Consider the following 21872-nt stretch of genomic DNA (forward strand, 5'->3'; position numbering starts at 1 on the left):
AGAAATGGCTCTTTTCAAACCATAAATTCATGTGTTATGGTTATAAGGAAATTGGAAAATGGTAGTGCTAGAGATGGCAGATTCCATTCATTTTGTAAAATTCATCACAAGTTTCTGCTGTTTCTTTCAAAAGTCCTATCAGATGTCGTATTTCTGATCATGTGCATCAGTTATTCCAATACAGTATCGAGAAACAATTTTTTCAATCAGTTATGTGTCCAAAATACATATGCAATCGCACATCTGAGTTGTGTGTACAATTACGGAGAATCCATGCGTGCATTGGGTAATTTCTCACATAAATGCACTTAATTAGTCATCTGTGCATGAGTTTTCCTATTTGCATACATACTTACAGCAATTTTGCATGCAAATTAAGCACTTTATATATATATATGTAAAAGTTTGACTCTCATCATGTTTACTAAACAGAAGCTTATGTTAGATCTGGAATAAAATAATTGACTTGTCTGACAGTGTACAACACAATGTGGTAGCTTTCATATGGATTATCATAGCATCTGCATCCTGCTGAGGTTTCATAGCAAGGTTATTGGGTTTATCTCTCATAAAAGACTTAAGGATCAGCTGTGTAAATGACCATTCTGTCAAAATATTCAGGTAGCTAAAGTACAGGTTCCTGATTCAGCCTGTAACTCATACCAGGCATAATTTGTGTTTGTTGTTAAAACGTTGTAATAAAAATGTCCCATCTAAATCCCGTGATTCTTCCCAAGCTGTTACATGATTTTGCCATCCCCTAACGATGGATTAGCACAACCACAAAAACTGAAGAAATGTCATTTACAATAAGCTTTGCTGTGCCACAAGCCTGCCACCTGTAGCTCACAATGGAAGATGGTTCAGGCACCTGCCCAGCACTTCTCCCTCACAGAGACCAAGAGCACACCCTCATCCACTGCCTCTCAATTACTCGTTGGCAGGGGATCCCTGTCTTGGATGTACTGATATTTTTAGTGCCTACACATGTCCTAGACAAAGTTAGAGCCTGGCTTGAAAGCATGTGTGTAGCTGGTGATGTGAGACCTCAGGATCCACTCATGAGTGCTAACAGGAAAATCACAGATTATAGCATTAGATGAATGCACGAGCTTGAAAAAATCATCTTTAGAGTTCAGATATTTCTAGACATTGGCAAACGAGGCGGTTATCCTGTAGACAGAACTCTTTGGGCTCATGCAAGAACCTCACCAATGTCCAGAAATAGAAAGTATCAGTTGAACAGAAGAGTTAGGTGATGACTGCCAGTGGTAGTTAGCAAAATTTTAACCCGCGTGAGTCTACACTTCCTTTCTGTATGTGTGGGTGGAGGACTTTTTGTTTTTATTATTCTTGGCTCACAGTCAGTCCATATCATTCATTTGACAATGCATACAGAATTCCTAAATAGTTCCCTTCCTTGCATCTCTCAGCTTTATTTAACGTAGGCATGTTATGTTATTAGTAGAACTCCTCCACTCCATATTATTACCCTCATTTATAGATAAACCAGGGATTCAGAGGTTCACAGAAATTTCATGCACATCTTGAACTTGACTGAAGTTATACAACGACAAACTCGATACATTTCTCACTACCTTTATAATTGGGAATATGCTGAATCTCTCTCAGTGTGATATTTTGTCATAAAGTAATCTCTTACACATCTCTTCCTCTCTTTCTCCTCTTTTCAAATTTCCTCATTTTTACAGTTCTACTATCCATGTCCATTTGCTGTCAAAGCTATCTCCTGTGAAATGCTTTGTCTTCCAGGTGTTTTTTGACCAAAAATGCTGACAGCTCCAGAAAATGACTTATTTTTTAAAAGGTAACTGGCTTTCTCCAAGGAGCTCTGCCTCAGCATTTAGCATGCACACACACACACTATTTAGAGTATCTACTGAGGTGCTAAAACTGTTGGATATATTCAGGAGGATAAAATATTTGGGAGGCATACAAACAAGCTGGGAGCCACAAAAGGTAGAGAGTGCTCAGAATGTAACTTCTATTTAAGCGAAGAAAAACACACATTGTCAATAATATAAGAAAGCCTGATCTGTACCCTGTGCTTTTGCTAAATGAAAGCATGTTTCTTTACCAATATTGTTGCTTGCACTGGACTGGAATAAATTGTATTAATATGAGCACTTCAATGTCAATAGAGCCATGTCCTCCAAAAGTGGGGGGAAGGAGGGAAGGGAAGGAAATGGTGAAGTGATGAGAATTGCTGCTATAAACAACAAAACCAGAAAATTGCGAGTCTAGAAAACCCTCATTCTCCTTCAGCAGTCCCTATAAGAACCCAGGGACATAAAGTTAAATTACAATCATATTCATTTGGAAATGTTTGTTTGTCAAAGAGTAGAAATTAGAGAACTGTAGATCTTCAGAGGTTAAATCCTGCCACTTCCTCTGGTATCTTGTTGAATTTGTAAGTGGGAACATGGCCAGAGGCAGGAATTGTTAGATAAAGTGTCCCCTCCTCAGCCGCTGAGGAGGGTGCATGGAGAGGATGAGAAGGAAATAACTTGTTTTATATTATTTCAATGATGTTCTTTTCAGATTGCTGTTATAATGCAAAGGCTACTGTGAATGCAACCATTTTAGATGATGACTACTTTATGTAACTCTTTGTTTCTGAGGTGATGGCGCAATCATGCTTAAACACATGCTTGTATGAAGAGCACCTTAAAATCAGTAAGTTTTTTGAGGCTGCTTGGGAAATTGGGAAACTATGGTCTTCCACCCACTTGTGAAGTGGCACAATGGATATTAATCTTTTTTTTTTTTTTCATTAAATCTGGTGGGGTTTCATTGTCTCTGTGAATAAGAGGCATTGCATCACAGAGCAGCCTGGGAAGTTAACTGAGTCTTGTGCTGTGTTAGGCATCCCTTGTGATTTTCTTTGTCTGAGGCACACAGGTTGTCTCTGAAGTTGTTAGCAAGGGCATCTTGACATAAATAAGCACCCATTGTATCTCCTGAGAATAACACAAATTCTGTGTATTTTTTGTTTGTTAGTTTGTTTTGTTCCTGGTTTTTAATAACACTGCATTAAAGTGCAGTTCAGTGCATTGATAGAAATCTTAAACTGCTCAGACTACTGTTGCCTTATTCCTTAATTTTTGCAAGAATACAATAAATGAATAATAATAATAATAATAATAATAATAATAATAATAATAATAATAATAAAAAAGTAGTTCTGCATAGGTCAATTGGGTTTTACAATACTAAAGTAAGAATGACATTAGTTTAAGGTGTGTTAGCTCACCTATGGTGAAACATATAGAATTGGGATCTCTAAATTGATTTTAATATAGCCATTGCTGGCAAGCTGCCATCAATGCCTGCACAGTTCAGTGAGGAGACCACAGTGTGCCTCATAATTGGAGGTCAGACTGCACTAACGTTGGCCTCCCTTGGTCACTGTAATTAACTGAGCAGGAAGGTTTTCTATAGGGCCTCTGAAGTCATATTTTCCTCATTGCCATTCACACTACTAACTCAGAAGGAGAATCAATAGGAGCCACAACATACTGATGAGAAGGTAGTGTAAAAGAGAGAAAGTTCAAATTCCTTGGCATCACAGCACATCTGGCAGGACTGAAAATGTGACTTCAAAAGATCTGTTTAACCAGAAAGATAGCTGCATCGTTCTTGCCATCCCTGCACACAGGTAGCACATGCAGGGGAGTACAGAATCAGCTTAGTTAATGAATATTCTGTCCTTGTTCTGCACTCCTTTTTACTATGTATTCTTTCTTCAATTCATTTTCTCCTCTGTGACTCATCATTTTGTCTTTAGATTTGTACTGGAGCCAGATCATAAGAGAGAGCCAGGATCTTGAGCTGTGCCCAACCATTCGCATAGTTCCTCCAATTTGCTGTTGCTTTTAAGAATTACATAAAGGTACTAAAGTCTGGTTTTTACTGTTAGTTATTTTCCCTCTGTGGCTATTCTCTTCCTATTCAGGAGCTTCTTTGTTTCCTGTGTTGGCTTCTGTCTAGATCTGGTAGGTACTTACATCTCTTCCCGATAAGTAATTTCTCCACAGCTTTGTCTTATCTTTAACTTTACTCGTCAGTTTCATCCTGTCCCACCTGCCCTGTACATTCTAAAAAGATCCCACATGTGGAGTAAATTTGAAGGCATTTCTCATTCACTTTGGTTTTGAACTGCTGGCACAAATTCATAGTTTGCCATTATCAATCCAGAAGCAGGTTGCACATATATGTACTCCTTTGTTATTGCTTTTGACACAACCCAAAATTTGTAATAATGACTCTCTGATTCACCAGTTAAGTAGCTATCTCCTATTTAAGAAGCAAGAATCATCAGATCACATAGAAGATACCTGAAGTGTGGTGTACGCAATGTATGTTTCATTTCTCCTTGTTTGTCAGATTTTTTAATAAAAACACTTATTATCCTTAGCATCTAGGCCATAAGTATGTAGTTGAGTTCAGTGTAACATTTACTTAACAGAGAACTGAACAGGTTAAGCCAGCAGGAATATTTCCCAAATAAGAAATTCAGATATCAGCCCTAAGCTAGGAAGGGAAAAGTCTCTTGAGACTTTGTTTTCTCACTTCCTGTCCATTTAATTTGTTATTCCCATGCTTTCATGTATTTGATAGCTGCTTGACAATTTTATTGTGTGTTGTACTGTCCCTCAGTGATCACACCTTCCTCTCTCTTTCTCTACCCATGGAAACACAGCTCACATCTGATACTCATCTCCTCTACTAACAGTTCTATTGTCCCCTTGATATGTACGTGCAACTCCCACTGCTGTCAATAGGAATTACGTATGTGCATCAAGGAGAGAAAAATCCCTTGTGTACTCTGTTCTCCTCATTATCTTGGCACAGTCAGTTCTGTAGATGTCTCATCTATGAGCCTTTTATTCTCTTGAGCGTTGTGTAGTATAGCAAGTTGGCTCTTAGGATCAGCAGTTTTGCTCTTGAGGTGTTTAGCAAGTTGATTTAATGTGCACATATACACTCTTAAATGTCTTCATCCAGCTAAATCCACATATTGTAGCATTCGTATGTTAGACGGGAGAGCTTCCTGTTTCCTTTTTTATGCAAGAATAGCAATTGATAACCAGTCTCCCAGCAGACTCAAAGTGAAATAAGAGTCTGAAGCTAACCCTCTCAAATAACGCATGTTCAGCCCCAGCTCAGTCCTGTACTCTTAAATGCAGTAACTTGTGAAAGTTCAGTAGCTACAAAAACGTAAATGGCATATTTTAATTTTCCTTAATGACATGCAGGAGGGCATTTTTTGAACACTTTACGTTAATAGCTTCCAAACAAGGAGATGGTTTAGAAGTTAGCTAATCAGTTAGCAAAACTTTAATTCCTTCCAGAACTTCGTCAGTGTTGAGGGTTGATGGCAGAAGGTAGAGTGAAAACCACCACACCTATAAACCAGTGATTTCCACTGGCTGAACACTGGACTTGTATTCTCCTTTTCGGATTATCTGATCCTCCTGGAAACACCTCACTTTGTGAAATTACCTTTGGTCTCACACAGGTCAGTGTTAATGAAGATGCAATTGGAAAACATACCCAGAAAGAATAACTCACTCCATTTGCAGTCATTCCCCACGAACAGAATTAGTAACTACAGCTTAGGAAAGAGGGATGGCAAACTAGTTTGGGAAAAAAATCAATTTGCCATCAGATTAGGAATCAACTGTAAACATGTTGAAGAATTCTATTTTTTTTTCACTACTGCTCTGCCTTTTCTTCACAATCTGTTGTGGTGTCAGACTTATTTTGACAATACTTGTAGAACTTGTCATATTAACAAAGTTATCAAAGAGAGTGAGCACATGCATAGCAACAGCTGTAGTCCAGCAAGAGTCAAAATAACTGACCATGGGTATGCAGAAGGAAATATTCACGCTTTAGTTGCACAAATCCAAAATATCCCCAGAAGTCTCCAGAGTACTTGTAGTTCTATTTACATAGCATGAGCAGCTGCCCTTCAGCCTAGTACAACCTCCTCCAAACTTTGGAATTTAGGATAAAAATAAAAGGAACAAATTTAGATTATTGTATGTATATATAAGGATTTATTTTTGCTATCATACTGTCAACTGACTATTTTTGTTAGTTTCATAAAAAAGGGTATACACTAAATTCAGTACAATGATGGAATTTATTTGATGTTATATAATGTACTCAGAAATTCTAAATTTTAAATTCTAATTTAGAAACTAAACAAACCCTATAATCCACCAAGACTGTAAATTGGTGGGATAGGAACAGTCTTTTCATTATACGTGCCTACAGAGCTTACTACAGTTTGTCGCTAACATCTCTAGGTGTTAACACAATGCTATTAAATCTACTCAATAGCAAAAGATGCAGTCAGTGGATTTATGTGTCTCATTCCTTAGAAAATGTGTGAATCTAACAGAATAGTTTAATGGCTAGATTTTTCAGCTGCGATGTCTGATTTTGCACGTACATCAGATAGTATGCATCTATTTATGCAAATCGATGTTGGATTTATATGCACAAAATATACATGCCTGAGAACGCTTATTTGCAGAGTTGAGCTGCATTCGGAAAGGGAAAAGATCATATTTGGATGCCAGGTTCAGGCTGGATGGGAATAATAGGAGCCGTACTTAGCACTTGAAATCGCTGCTTTCCCTTTCCAGAGTACTGCGCAAACCCAAACTGACTGGAGTGTTGCTTTCCAGGCCTGCTTTGATCTGCCTGTATTTTTACAGCAGGAACCCTCTCGTTTAGTGGAGTTAGCTTTACACCCTACTGATGTGAACATGGACCGGGCCTGACACGCCTGTTTCCCTTGAGGTGAAGGACAGGGTCATTTAAACCACCGAGGAGCCGGTTCCTTTTCCTCCCTTTCCCCTTTTCCTGCCCAAAGCTGGACTGAGGCGAGGGCAGTGCCCGAAGGCGGGGGACCCGCTGTGAGGGGCTGCCCGCGGCTGAAATTTGCCACAGGCCTTTGCAGCGAAGCGGCTGCGTTTCCTCAGGGCAGGCCACTTTTCCTCAGATATTTGTGCTTTTTTCTCCCTGAGTACGCTTTTCTTCTCTTCGTGTATTAGCTTTCCTCACTGACACACCGGTTTCTCCTGTGGATGTGCTTCTCCCCCCGCACACAGCCTTCTCCTCATGGCGTAGGCTGGGCTTTCCTCACAGAATCCACTCATCTTTCCCGTGTGATCTGTCCGTACAGATATATGAGTTTTTCACCTGGATGCATTAGATTTTTCCCCACTGGTTGCCTTTCCCCTGAGTACTTTACTTTTTTTCCCCTGAAGACCCTACTTTTTCCTCAGCGGATACATTTTTTCCTGCTGTTACACTAGTTTATCCCTCACTGGACATAGCTTTCCCTCAGATATGCTGTTATTTTGCCTACATACTCTAGCTTTTCTGTCAGTTTTTTTCCCTGAGCTTTCTTGCTGGCTGTCCCTGTGTGCTTGCAGAGCTCCACAAAGCATGGGCAGGTTCAGGACCAGGACCAGGACCTCGACCTGGACCAGGACCTAGACCAGAACCTGGACCTGGACCTGGACCTGGACCAGGACCAGGACCAGGACCAGGACCAGGACCAGGACCAGGACCAGGACCAGGACCAGGACCCCCACTACCACAGCCGCCTCCTCGCCCCGCCAGGCGGCGGGGCGGTGCCTGCCGCTTTAAGGCGGCGCGTGCCCGCGGGGCCGGGGGGCGGGGCCTGGCGGCGGCGGCAGCGGCGGCGCGCAGCGAGCGCTTCACCTGCAGCCCGGAGCGGGCGCTCAGCGGCGGCGGCGGCAGGAGCGGGGCGCGATCGCGGCGAGCCGAGCGGAGCTGAGCCGAGCCAAGCCGCTGTCCCCGGCACCGCGCGGCACGGGGCGGCCAGCCGCACCGCCACAGCCCGGCGGGCGGGCGCCGCCGGGGCGATGAGGACCGGCTCGCGGCTGCTGCTGGTGCTGCTCGTCTGGGGCTCGGCGGCGGTAAGTGGGGCGCCCCGGGGAGGTTTTGGGGTGACCGGCGCTCCCCGCGCCTCCCCCCCGGGCTGCCGCCCCCAGCCCTCAGCATCCGCAGCAACTTCGGGCTCGGGGTCGCCGGGAGGGGATCGGCGTCTCGGCAGCTTGCCCGGGCTCTCCCTTCCCTTTTACCCATGCGTTCATTTATTTAATTTTATATATATATATGTTCTTTGCAGTGATTATTTTCAGCGCCATCGCTCGCCCGAAGCCCGTTACCTCCGCGGTGCCGGCGAAACTTGCCCTCCGCGCTGCGCGGCGCCGCCTGAACTTGCGGGGAGCGAGCATCCGCGCTGCCCGCCCCGCGCCGCCGCCAACTTTTATTTTCTTGCGCCCCTCGACGCCCCCAGGGGGCCTGAAGCGTGTGACGGGCTGAAAAGTTTGTTGGTTATTCTTTATTTTTATTTTTTTTTCCGTTTTTTTTTTTTTTTTTTTTTTAATTATTGTTATTATTTATTTATTTTTATATTCCCTCCCCCTGGTGAGGGGCTGGCTGCGGAGCATCACCGGGTGCCTGCCCGCGGTGTCACGGTGCGAGCGGGGCCGCTGCTCCGCGCCGTGCATGGGCTGGCAGCAGGGACAGGAGCCGCTTATTTTCCTGTTTAAATCCCCCAGCGCCGAGTTGGGTCGGCGATGTCCCGAGCCTGAGCCCCGGGGAGGGGCTGGGTGCGCAGGAGCGGCCCCGATGCGCTCCCGGCTAGCGAGCGCTGTTACGGCAACGGGCTGATCTCCGATCCGGAGCTTGTTATCTTCAGCCAGCCCCTTTGAAATGTTTCCTAATTGCAACGTCTTGCCAGCGACGGTCAGAGTCCCCAGAGCCGCTGCTTTCTTGCACTTCCCATGCAGTAGCTGGCATCCGTCTCCCGGGCGTGATTTTTTAGCAGAGTCCGTTGGCTTGCGTTCTGCTTACTAAGCTCGTCCGAAAGGACCCTCCGCTTCTCCTCCCTCCTGGCTCCGTAACGCTGCGATGTCTGTGCCCAAGAGCGTGTCGGCAGCCTGAGGGATGCGGGTGGGCGCCCGGAGTTGCACTTTCTCTGGGAAGTGGCTCTCCTGGACCTCGGGCTTCATCCTGCCCTGCTGGGACCGGAGGAGTCTGGAGCGCAGCCGGCATCGCAAAGCGATGCTTTGGCTAGCCCAGCTGACAGCCCAGCACTGCTAGAAATCCCTCGCCACCAGCACTTGCTTGTGCATAAATCACCTGGTGTGGATCGCAGGCTGGTGTGCTTCCAGGGAGCTGGAAGCTGGAAGTCTGGACCCTCCTTGCTTGGGATGGGTGTCCCCATCCCAAGGAGCCCCGACCGCTGCGGCCAGGCAAGCCTGTCCCTGTGGCAGGGGCTGTCCCTGGCTGCATGGTACAAAGTCAGAACGGAGCAGCTGAGCGCTGCCCCTGGACCCCCGCAGGATGTGCAAGGGGCTGCGCTAATTGCTAGGTTTTAATTGGGCTCCCCTCCATCCCTCCCTGCAGCCTGGGCAAGTGTAGAGCCTGGGGGGTCACAGGGCAGCAGCCGGCAGAAGCTCAGGGGCTGCTGCAGGGGAAGCGAGGGGGCTTTAGGAGGCTGTGAGCTGCAGAGGCTGCTGCGAGCTGGGGGTGCTTCTCCTCCTCCAGGCCGGGGCCTTGCCCAGTTTCTCAATAGCAAAACTCGGGTGATTTGGGTGTTGCAACATAAGGCCTTTGCGTGGCTCCAGTGTAAGCGCTGCTCGCGTTGATGAATTGCTGCTCTTTGTTTCCTCTCCTCTTCTGACAGTGCCCAGTATCCCAGCCTTCCTACAAACAATGATTTCTATTGTACTCAGGCAACTATTTTCTGGCCCATTTTATTTTTGCAGCTACAGTATGGATCCTGTCCAACAGATAGGCACTTTAACATAAATGTTTTCTACTTGCACACTGCTTTACTGTTCACATTTTCCCGTGCCTAAACACATAGTCATTGGGCACAAGGCGTTGTACCAAACCACAAAAGTCATGGTGTGTGCTTTTCTTGCTTTGATTTTGCAGGCACGCGATGGGGATCTTACAGTTAGAGCCACATGCAAGCCTGGCTTTTCAGAAGAAGACTACACAGCATTCGTCTCCCAAAGTATCATGGAAGGGCAGAAGCTACTGAAAGGTAAGTGGAATAAAATGCTTAATGGGTGCTGCAATAACTGTGTTTTGGGGAGGTGAAAGGAGACTTAAAGATGCTGGGTTTGATGGTGAAATTGTCTGCAGAATTATGTTTGTAGGAGGATGAAACACTAAGTGGTTTACCTGAGCACAGTTTTGAATACAGATGAATCATTCGAAGTCCACGTGCTGTCTGCTTCAGGTGGATGTTTGCCTATAGTATGCGAGGTCATCACTTCACTTTTAAGTCTCGCACTCCCACCCTGTCTGAAGGGACTCTACATTTGATATTTTAGAAAGTATTTTTATGTATGAAATTCAGAGATCCTTAAATTATCTCTGCTTTGAAATGCATGATAAAGCAGACGTTGTTGTTGGAAATGTGGTAAACAAGCCTACAGACATTCTGTTCACAAATGTGGCATTCATTTTCATTACTGCCCCACTGACAACATGAAAACACAGGCAAAAAGAAACTACCAATTAGCTTTATAGTAATTGCAGGATTATAACCACTTTTGTGATTGTAAACTCTGAGACGTCTTCGTAATCTAAATAACAATAGATTATCCGGTGTATTGATCTGTCTCTCTTTCAAGTTAAAAATAATTAAACTTTGTATTTGCATGATGCAGAAAATCATGGTTTTACTCTGAAGCGGATTTTTGAAGAGCAAAATCCCCACCCTCCCTCCTTGACCCCCTTTAAGTTAAATCACTAACCACTAGTGGATGCTGCAGCAGTTCTGAAAACATAGTACACTGCAGGAATTGAGGAGCACAACAGGTTTTGGTACTCTACACAAGGGGTTATAAACCCTTTGCTACTTTCTCCTGAGAACATTTACTCACATGCATATTCCTCTGCCAGAAAGCTGGGATTTCTGTCTTCCTCCAGAGCAAACACCTGCTCTGTTACTTTGATTTTCTAGGGAGAGGGGGAGTTGTATTCTTTCTGGCTTCAGCGGAATCCAGGACTGGATGCTTTTTCTCTACATGAGTTGGCAATCAGTTATGTTTCTAAGCTTGATTGTCTTTGTTTTGCTGTTTAGGAATTCTCTTGACTGGTCTGGCATAAGCTAGGAGATGTTTGTGAGTTTATTTTTAGTTGAGAAGCTGTGGACTGGACATAGACAAACCTAAGAATATAACAAAATAGTAAAATATTAGAGACCTAGTACCAATTGTTTACATGTTTAGTAGCAATTTTTCCCAAACTTATAAATAGTATGGCCTTCCAGGTCAGTTTGTAAACTGAGTATATTTCACACATTTTAGCTTTGAAAATCATTTGATATACAGAGTACTTCAAAGACTAGGAAATCATGTCATTAATATGTGCCTGAAGAAGTAGTTTTTTTGCGGTTTAGCGCTCAATATATTGTGCTGCATGTTTATGTAGCTGGGCAATAGGTATGGAGCAGAAGGTCTGTTTAGAGGAGTTAGCTAGCAATGACAGCATAGTGGCTGTCATTTCATTTTAGCTGCAACTGATTATCTTTAAATATGAAATTATGTTTAGATAGGCTGTCAAGTTGATTTGAATGAAAGTATATATTTAATGAATGCTAATTTTATCCTTGGGGTCCAGTTGTAGTGTTATATTAGTCATGGCAAAACTGCCATTCATTTAGGGCTGAACTGGCCCTCCAAATATTATGTATGCATGCGCCACTTGGAGGACTCATGTCCTGATAACATTCTCACTAGTTACATGATTTATAAGAATTTTGTCAACTGAAGGAGAAAGAAAAAAGTGCAAATGCTGTGTTTGCTAATAAGTAAGCTATCATCTTTACACCTTCTAATCAGCAGTCAAATACATGCTGCTATTTATCATAGGAAACAAATATATCTAATTAACTTGTACAATAATGGGGGAGAAAATCTGCTGCATAAAAATTCTTCGTGCTTGTGTTGTTCTTTATATATACTCTAGCATGTAAAATTGGTAGTTTTCCAGTTTAGGTTTAATTTTACTTCCTAACACTTGATATGTCTGAAGCATAAAATGTTTATCTCTTTCTTCCATCTGGGTGAAGTATTGTACAATAGATCAGACCAAAAATGGGTTCAGATTGCTTACATTAACATGTTTGATAGATTGACATATGTACTGTTTCACACCATCTTACCACGCAAAGCTCTGCTGCCAGCTACCACCATCTTATTCATCAGCATTCAGTAATTCATCTTCAGGCCAAATGGGACTGTTTGCCTGGAGGAAAAAAAAGTAGGTAGGGATTCACCTGTCAATGATTTTATGGGTTTGGGGAAAAAGTGTGTGCATAGTTCAAATTGTTTTCAGGGGATTCCAGCAAACACAAAATCTGTATTCTGTGTAAGCCTCACTTTGTCCTTCAGAAGGAGGTATGAGGAGTCCTGGGACAGTTTATACTGCCCAAGGATTTGTTCATCAGAAATTATGTAGGATGTAGCCCTCAGCACAGCGATCAACCTCAGCCAGTGTCAAGAAGTTTAGATGCTACATTGCTCGGGGATAAACTGTGTGGCAATAAAGCAAGCATTTCCCTTTTAAGCTTTATAATATCCAGCTCTTAAATGTATGCAGTGTTATGAATGTATCAAAATAAAAGTGTGTAAAGTATTCTAGGTTTGAATCAAGTTTAAACAGATAATGGCTGCTTATAATTGACTTATTCCAATGGAAATAGCTTAGCCTTAATTTGACAACAAGAGCTTTTACAGAGTCATTGTTTTATTATAAGTATGCCATAAGCTATTAACTACTACTTTGTGGTTCATCTTATTTGCCTGAGTCAGCTCTCTAACATCCTCAAAACATACAGATTCTAGCAGGAGCTATTTGTTACACAGTAATTAACTTGTTTATGATAAATGGATGGAAGAAATGTCATGGCATTTTGTTTTATGTATAAATGAAAAGCATTTGCATTCTAAAAATTTCATGTTAATTAGACTTAAAATAGTTTTCCCCAATAGGGCCACAAATGCCACATACTACACATCACTGCCAAACATTGTAGCCTGATGATGGGATATTAGCTAAGACAATTTGTGAAGTCTGTACCTTCCTCTGAAATGCCATCTCCTAATAAAAGTTAGTGAAATATAATCAGTTGATTTTTGTTACTGTTTTTGTTTGAAGAATAATAAACTTGGAGTAATCACTGATGCATGATAATGTTTAAAAGGTTGGTTGATTATTTTCTTCCTTAGCCTTAGGAAAAATCTCAAAGCTGCTGTATGACAGAGGACAATTACAGTGTGGGTATCTTTTTCTCTTTGTTAATTATTAATGTTAACTTAAAGTGGTGAGAACATTGGTCCCGGGGGGAAGGGGAGGAGCAAAGACATGCAGTACTGCACTGAAGACAGTTCAAGACTGACTCAGGGGATCTGGTCCCTGAGCTGATGCTCAGGTGAGTGGGAACGGTGACCAGGTGGTCTCATAGGGAAAGAAAAATAAGAAGTAGGATTCTGGAACTGGTATGCAGCATGATCTAAGGGGAATTATACTGTTGGTACAGGATTAATGCCATTTTCGAAGATTTTTAAATATTATAATTCAAAAAATAACATTTTCAAAACTAGAATTTCAAAATTTCTTGACATTGGTCACTAACAGTACTACTAACAGTAGGTGCAATGACATCACACAGTTAACTGCATTATTTTTATAGCCTAGTACCATCACAGTTATCCCCGATCACCTTCCAGAAATACAGCTAAACAACATTACTAACATGCGTGTCATAGCTTTCCCTACAGCCAAAAAGACAACGTAAGCAGTTGAGACATACGGCCCCTTTTTTGTTTTTCTTTGCATCTCTTCATCTGCAGTGATTCATGTTTCTGTTGCCCATCTGAAATAGTGCCTATACAGAACAACTTTGCTTGTGTAGGCAGCTACGTTTGGGTAAAAGCGTGTGGAAGCACAGTTTATTTTCATACAGGAAGATGAATAAACTGTGCCAGCATGTGCTGCTTTAAGCGAGTGTGTGAAACCAAAGGTAGCCAAACTTCAGGCAAATGTATAAAAACATAATTGTTTCGACACAAGGGTTTTCAGTGACATACCACTTGGTTAAAAACAAATAAATATATACATTTTACTGAAATACGTGTGTTTTTTCATATGAATTCAGCATGGAAGCCTTTTATTTTCCCCACAGAGGCTTCAAAACCTCCACTTTGTTCAACCCTTATCACCTCCAGCCGTAAAACTTAAGAAGGCTGTGAATGCTGTTTAGGAAGTATAGAGCAGCTAGACCCAACACCCCAGTCTTCATTTGATGGTCTAAAAGCAAACCTTCAATTAAAAGAAGGGGTGTATGGGAATAGTGGTGGAACCTGAACAAACCTTTGCAAGCTGTGTTTGAGGCTGGTTGCTAGTGATTCATTTAGCAGTAGCTGCAGGAATATGTGCTGTACCTCCTTCTGGAGGTAAATGTGCTGCATTGTTGTGGCAAAGATGATACTGGAAACAGTGTGTCCTGTGGAGTACGAGTGAAACAGACCAACAGATCTACTTGAAGATAATCACACAGCCACAAAATACTACTGCATACGTGAAGTCTGGGCCCTGAGAAAGAGTGTTATGGGTAGGTAGGTATCTTAGGAGGAATGCTGATACGTCAGCAAAATGCCCTGAAGGAAGGAGCATGCCCTTGTCGTAACAAATGCAAACCTAGCAAGTGCCAAAGATTCACTGGGGGTATCAACTGGGAGCGTGCAGCTGCAGTACTGCATGGCTCTGACACATGAATTGGCTAATGAGGATGTTTGCCCATTTTTATATGCATGGTTTCCCACTTCTTGGATGTAGAATCCAAAAAATAGAGAGGTACCTGACTGGTTAACTGTGGTGGGAGCTTGGCTCCTAAAGGCCTTTGGAGCATGGCTGGGAGGATGCCCCATGCTGGTGGCCACGGTGCCCCGCTGGTAAGCAGGTGCTCCGTTATGCCTCCGTTTTCAGAGTGCCTTTTGGTGTTGTGTGGACATTTTTAGGGAGCACGGGCTGTGAGGACTGCTAGGGCTTGTGTCAGTGTTCAGGAGGGCTTGGAACACCCTGAGGGGTCACTTGGTCCATGCTAGGAGGTTTGGCTTCAGCCTGCTGCCGTATCCAGTGCCTTCTGTGAGCTGCTCCAAGTTTAAAAGGGAGGCTTTTCCATTCATGTTTTCTTTATTTTCTGGTCTGTGATTCTGCATGAAAAGTAGTTACTGAAGTTATCATACACATAATTAGCTTCACAGTTTCATAATAAAATCTGTAAGCAGGCGTAAGTCCACCGGGAACCTGGGCCTCTTTCCCTAACCTTTCTTCATTCCCTTCTTGGAGGAAAAAGGCAGAGAGACACCAGCTTTCCGCGCTAAGCTCGTACATGCTTGAGTGAAGCTGCTTCTCAGAAACCCTTCTCCCATTTCACAGGACAACTTCTTTTTAAAGCAGTTTCTCTTGATGGGCGTGTAGCAAATGAAAATCACAACTTCAATCATGAATTTCAGGGGAGACCCCAGAAAGAGCTGCTGTAGACTGGGGAGCTGCTGATGCATATTCATTTGTAACGTTATTCTTCAGATCTAACTTCTGACGCAAAAATATGATGTTTAACTTGACATTTTTATCTAAATAAAATGCCAGTTAATGAGACCAGAGTAGTCAATAACACTCTGTAGAGTTAATCCCCTTACGCTGTTTAATAACTGTATATATTGCTTTCTAGTTCAGAGCTTTGAACCAAATTCCTCAAACCCAAGTAAAATTACTTTTTTCTGCATTCTGGAAAGGCAACTGATTTTTATCTGAATAAATCTGCTTCTCCAAAAACAGACTCAGAGCTTCTTTTTTCTTTCTTTCCTTTCTTTTTTTCCTTTTTTTTTTTTTTGGTGGGTGGGGGGAAGTTTGTCTGAAGGATTGAGCTGCTTCAAATTAGGCACTCTGAACAAACAGATTTTAAGGAAGAAAATGAAACAACAATTTCTAATGAATAATTTATTTTTTTATGCTTAGGCTGTTAGGAAATAAGCCATGCCTGGAATGGTATAAATTTGTTGTTTATTGTGAAATACCTATTGTTTTGAAGTCCAGACCAATAAGATGAGGTCTCTTAAGGTTAGAAAATGTTAATTTCAAAGTCACTTCTGTGTTCAGAAGCTGACTGCTGCTGACAGAGCTTGCGAGCTCTGATCTTACTGGGCAGATGCTGAAAGCATTCTGGAAACTCTGTTTCTGCATCTGGTAAATGCAGATTATTTATTCTAGCAATGAAATATTTTCTTTCTTAATTTTCGTTGACCTAATGCCAGTTCTCATAGCCTAATTTCATTGATATTTACATGCAAGCCTCTTTCTGCCTTAATTTTCTCTCTGAAAATGAACATAATATTTTTCTAGAGGTAGCTTATTTCATTGCAAACTAAAGATTGTGAACTACTTAGTTCTACAGTAGCCTGGGCCATGTGCATAGCCCACAGAATATTGTAGTAATTTAGATAGTACTAAAGTGTCTCATTTAACGAGTAGGAATAGATTTAAAGTACAGAGGATAGGATTTCATTAGAAATTTACTCTTTAATATTTTTTCATCTCATAAAATGAATTTGAATAATAAAGGGAAAGAGAGATATTTCTCTTCAATTTGAGGCTACAGGTATATGCAGAATAGTGCAACTTCTTTTTTCTTTTTTTTTTAATATTTTTTTACATAAATGGTAAGAGTAAGAGCAAAGGCCAGAAAGCAATAATTGAAAAAGACTAGTATTTGCGTTTTGGAACTGTAGTTTGGAATGGTTTGACAAGGAAACTAAGAGCCTTTACCAGGGATCAGAGACTGTCCCCGCGGGCCTGAAATAGGAATTTATGCTGGCTGGATGGACTCAAACTGTACCTGGATTTAGTGTATGTAAGACTTGTATGCACTAGATGAAGACCATTCTGCTTCACATTCAATTTTCCTTTTTGTGATTAAGTGACCCTCCACACTTTGTTTTTTCAGGTAAAGATCAGAAGTGTCATGGGCCAGCTGTGCCAACAGATGTTTCTCTTATGGCTGAGATTACAGTGAGATTTGGTTTTGATATTTTGTTTACTATTTATTTATTAGTATTTCTGCAAGGAGAGGCTGAGTAAGCTGGGATTGTTTAGTGTTGAGAAGATAAGTCTTTAGAAGATTTCATATAATCTCATATTTCATATAATTTCATATGAATACCTCCTGGCACAGTGTAAGGTCGACAGAGCTGGGTTCTTCTCAGTGATACACAGAGAAAGGGCAGAAGAAAAAAGGGGCAAACTGAAAATCAGGAATTTCCATTTAAACAGAAGAAAAAACTTTTGGTTCAAGGGTCATTAAAAACTGGAACAGGTTAATTGGAGAGGTTGTGGAATCTCCATGCTTGGAGATGTGCAGAATCCAGCTGGATAGAGTCCTGCAACCTGCTCTAGCTGACCCTCTGCTGAGCAGGATGTGGGACCAGGTGCTCTCCAGAGGTGCTTCCAGCCTCAACATGCCTTGGTTCCATGAAACACTTCACAGGTGAGTATATGAAAAGTTAGAGTGGTAAACTGAGCTTTTCCACAAATATAGATCAAATAGCTTTAAAGAAAAACATTGCAACAGTCTGCAAAAAAATGATTCTTACAGGGAAATGGTGTTTCTGTAGCTTCTTGGAAGCCTAACTTCTAAAGAGAGAATAATTGAAACACCAGGGACCACTATTCTGCGATTTGCTTCCATTAATGTCCAGACTTAACTCAGGCATAGTTTGTCTCCCGGCATAAGGAAATGTTACACTTAAATTCAAAAAGCTCTTGATTTCCTCTTTATTTTTAGTAGAATAAAAGGAGAACATATGGAGTTTCTGTTTTCCCAAAATATTTGTCATTAGTACTGGCTGCTTCTCTTCTTTCAGCAGAATCTTTCCCAAGTGAGTTTTCCTGCAACATAAAAAATAGTTGGGTTGAACAAGATTTCTTTTTTGCCACAGGCTTTGTGATTTATCTTGCTTATATTCATTGTCCCTAATTTATTTATTAATTTTGAATTGTAATTGCACAGAGGGAGAGAGAAGGAGCAAATGTTCTGGCATATGGGCTGCACTGTCATTGGAAATGGAGACTTTCAGCCGCTCTTGCTGCCCTGTGCCTTATGACCCCAGGCTCCAGATTCTCTTTTTGCCTGCCTGTTTAGATTCCTGCTTTCTGCTCCCTTCCAATACAAAAATTTAATTATTTTTGCTTTGCCCTCACTACTTTCCTGCCACTGTTCCTCACCAGTTGCCAGCATTTTGTAATAGAGAGCCAGTGGCAGTAATTCAGCACTCTGCTAGTTACGCTGCTGCTCAGAGGGTCATGTATACTACAGCCTATTAACATTAGCATAGTAATAGCAGCCAGTATGTGGAACGCACAGTGGGAATGTTGGAAGCTCCTCCAAGGACCCTGAAGATATGTATGGGCCACCCATGAAGCAGAAAAAAAATGCCCTTTCTGCTTTGAAATGAGCCAATCTGTGCGTTTCATTGATACCCGGAAGCACTGCAATCATTAAGGCTATTACTATGCCTATTATAAATCACAATTTCGTAGCAGTTCATAGATTAGTCATAAAAATTACTTTTAGTCTAATATTTTGTTATACTGAGTTTTTCTAGTAGCAATTTCAATCCTTATTAAACAAAATTGTCTTTAAAATAATAATGAATATAGCAATTATCCGAAGATAAATTGTCGAGATTACAAAAATTGTTCTAGAGAAAGCTGTGTATCAGCTCCTTCTGTCAGTTCATGTCTAGAGAATCATAAAAGGCAGGTCAGTGAAATAAACATTTTTTTACTCACCATTTAGCAGGAAAAATATGTTGGGATTCTTGGTATATGAAGTTAAAACATCAACAAATGAGCTTGTGAGGTTCTTAGAAAATAAAGAAATGAATGCACTTCAATAAGTGCAAATTAGGACTAATTTAAAGCATAAAATTTAATAACCTCTTTGTTCCCAGTATGATCAAAGCAATTGTTAATAGATGACCCTGTATAAATTAGCCCTGAGTGGTTGAGAACTAGCTGCCATGCAGTTTTGTGTGACCACAGAGCATCCTCACAAAGTCTCACTGATTTCACTGAGAACTGTCTGTGATGCTACCTGAGCCTGCTCGTGCTAGTTGCTGTCTGTTCTGGGGTGTTTCATGGGCTCAGAAGAGTTCATGAGGAAGTCTTGTTAAGCACGCTGCTTTGTAATCAGGTGGTCCTCAGCATGGCCTCAAAGGTGACCCCAGCCATTACACTGTATTGCTTCCTTCTCTTTCCTTCACATTTAGACTGAAAGTCTCTTAATACGATTTAAACCCATAGTGATTTGTCATATTCATCATACATGTAGAACAGTTGTTGGTTTTTGTTGTTTTTTTGTTCGTTTCTTTTTTCAACACACTTAAAAATGTTTTCTTCTCAGCTTCTGTAGGCTGGCCCATTTACTTGTTCCATTTCATGTGTTGTGCCTGGGCTCCCTCCTCTGAGCCCTCATCTTTGCTGCTAGCACGATGACCCGAGTTGATCTGACTGTGCCAGCCAAGCCTTGCAGTGCTGACCAGACAAGGATGATTACTTCACCTGTTTTGCAGGCAATATTCCAGTTGATTTATCTTATATGAGGATTTTTTTTAACAGTATGGCACTGTTGACTCATGTTCAGCTTGTGATCCAGTATAACCTCCCACATCATTTTTGAAGAACTGCTGCCTACCCAGTTATTTTCTATGTGCACAGTTGATTAATCCTCCTGAATTGGGTTACCTTGCTGCTCTTCCATTGAATTGCATCATTTTATTTTATTTTTTTTAATCAGTCTGATCTCTGTCTTTAGGATTGTTTTCAATTCTATTCTTGACCTCCAACAGAGCTGCAGTTACACCCTGTTTTCATATCACTCATGGATGCAACAAACATATGCTGCATTCCTTTATCTGTTCTGTTAATAAAAGCAGTGAGCAAAACCAGTTCCAAACAGACTATTGCTGAGCCCATGTGATATAGCCTTCTGCTTCGGCCATGAACCATTGAAACTTATGTTCTGGGTATAGTTATTGAACTAACTAAAATTACAATAGTGATTTGTAATCTGAGCCTTTTATGTCTTTAAATCATTTGTTTGCAATCTGTAGGAACACAGCTAAATCTAAACGACTCAGTTTGTAAGTAATTCTCCTAGTGTTTGTAACATGAGTTACAAAAACTGGGATCTTCAAATTTCCTACATCTAAAACATCCCAGATTAAAAGCCTGGGATAGATTCATGCAAGTTAAATACCATGCTGTTGCTGTGGGAGGGGAAGGAGTGCTTCAGTTCTCATTCCAGTATTGGGCACACTCCATTTACAGTTTGTTTGCTTAAATGCCCCAACCCAGCTGATGGAGCTGATGGACAGCACCAGAGGTCTGGCTGTGGCTACAGGACATGTCCCCCAGGCAGGCCTTCCCCCGGGCTCCTGTGAGGTCTGCTCAGAAAAGGGCATTTTGGTTGAAGGATATGTTACTAATCCCAATGTGAGTTGAAAGAACAGGATTAAATTAAGGCCAGAGGAGTAAGTGGAAGTATTATTCCTATACAAAGAGTGTGGATTTTTAGGGTATCATCTGTGTTCTTACTGTACCAAGGGTTGGGGATTTGCAGTGTCCCATTTCCACTCCTGTGATTTATGTCTGATCTTGTGATGAGATGAGGGCAAGGCGTTTGCTCTACGCAGAACTAGTTAGATACAGCACTGTTTCTATCGTAACTGCATTATTCATTAAGCTTGTTAGAAGGCCCAGCCCACACTTAAATATTATACAGTTTAGTGTCTTCAATTTTGCCTGTTTTTTTGCTCATACTTCTGCTTTTGTGTGGTGCTTTTTTTTTTTTTTCTTTTTTTTTTTTTTATTAACTGGAAAGAGCTGGATGCATGCAGATCTGCACAAACTCCCTCTGCTGATAAGATCTGTGTCTGAAGCATCTCACTTCAGGGGGAAGGAAACAGAATAGGGCTAGTGAATTTCAAGATGGAAAATTATTTATCTAGTATTTCGCCCCAGTGAAAGTGCTTCCTTGGGGAATCAGAAAAAGTCATCATTTCAGGTCCTGCATGCCTTGCTACTTGTCTTTCAGGAGGCTAATTATCAGTGGCTGGTTGCATAGCTTACTTGAAAACAGAAGGTTTACAAAATTACACATGAAAGGCAACTGTTTTGCTCAGCTCCAGCAGCTTTTTTTTGTGTGTGTGTGCGCCTGAATTATTGAAGTGCATTATTCTTTCATTTCTTTTTCTTTTTATGAAGACTTTTTCACTTGATTCTATGCTTTTTTTTTTTTTTTTTTTCCTTTTCGATTTTCTGTAGAAGATAAAAAAATGTGGGTAAGTGACATTAAAAAATGTCTTTTTGATGTTGGATTTATTTTTCTTTTCTGTGGAGAGAAGAACAGGTTGGGGATGAAGAAAGCTATGTGTACAGTTCTTTGGAAAAAGGAAGAACTATAGGTCATGGTAAGACTTCATGTGATGCAATCTTCTTCAAGGATGACAACTGCTGAAAATATTTGGATTGCGCCCAAGGATTTCCTGTTACTGTGTTCAAACTACAACATGAAACCATCATGAGGAGAAGTTTAGTGATCTCCAGATCACGAAAACTCTACACACTTGTTCAAATAACTTGATAGTAGATTGATTATCTCTGTGTAAAGTTTACTGAGAGAGATTTTTGTTGTTTGCTTGGAGTCTGAAACA

The 21872-nt window shown here is 41.4% G+C and overlaps 1 protein-coding gene across 1 annotated transcript in view; it reads left to right on the top strand.

Annotated features, from left to right (window-relative positions):
* The first annotated feature begins 7834 nt into the window (after positions 1 to 7834).
* The window catches only part of CDH4 (cadherin 4), a 453267-nt gene continuing 439229 nt past the window's right edge, over positions 7835 to 21872 (top strand). The window contains exons 1-2 of the mRNA XM_032198199.1: positions 7835 to 7985; positions 10018 to 10129. Coding sequence (XP_032054090.1) covers positions 7932 to 7985; positions 10018 to 10129 — 166 coding nt within the window. The 5' untranslated portion in view covers positions 7835 to 7931. The remainder of the gene's footprint in view (positions 7986 to 10017; positions 10130 to 21872) is intronic.

This window comes from Aythya fuligula, chromosome 16 (genome assembly GCF_009819795.1).
Source record: "Aythya fuligula isolate bAytFul2 chromosome 16, bAytFul2.pri, whole genome shotgun sequence".
Classification (NCBI taxonomy): domain Eukaryota; kingdom Metazoa; phylum Chordata; class Aves; order Anseriformes; family Anatidae; genus Aythya; species Aythya fuligula.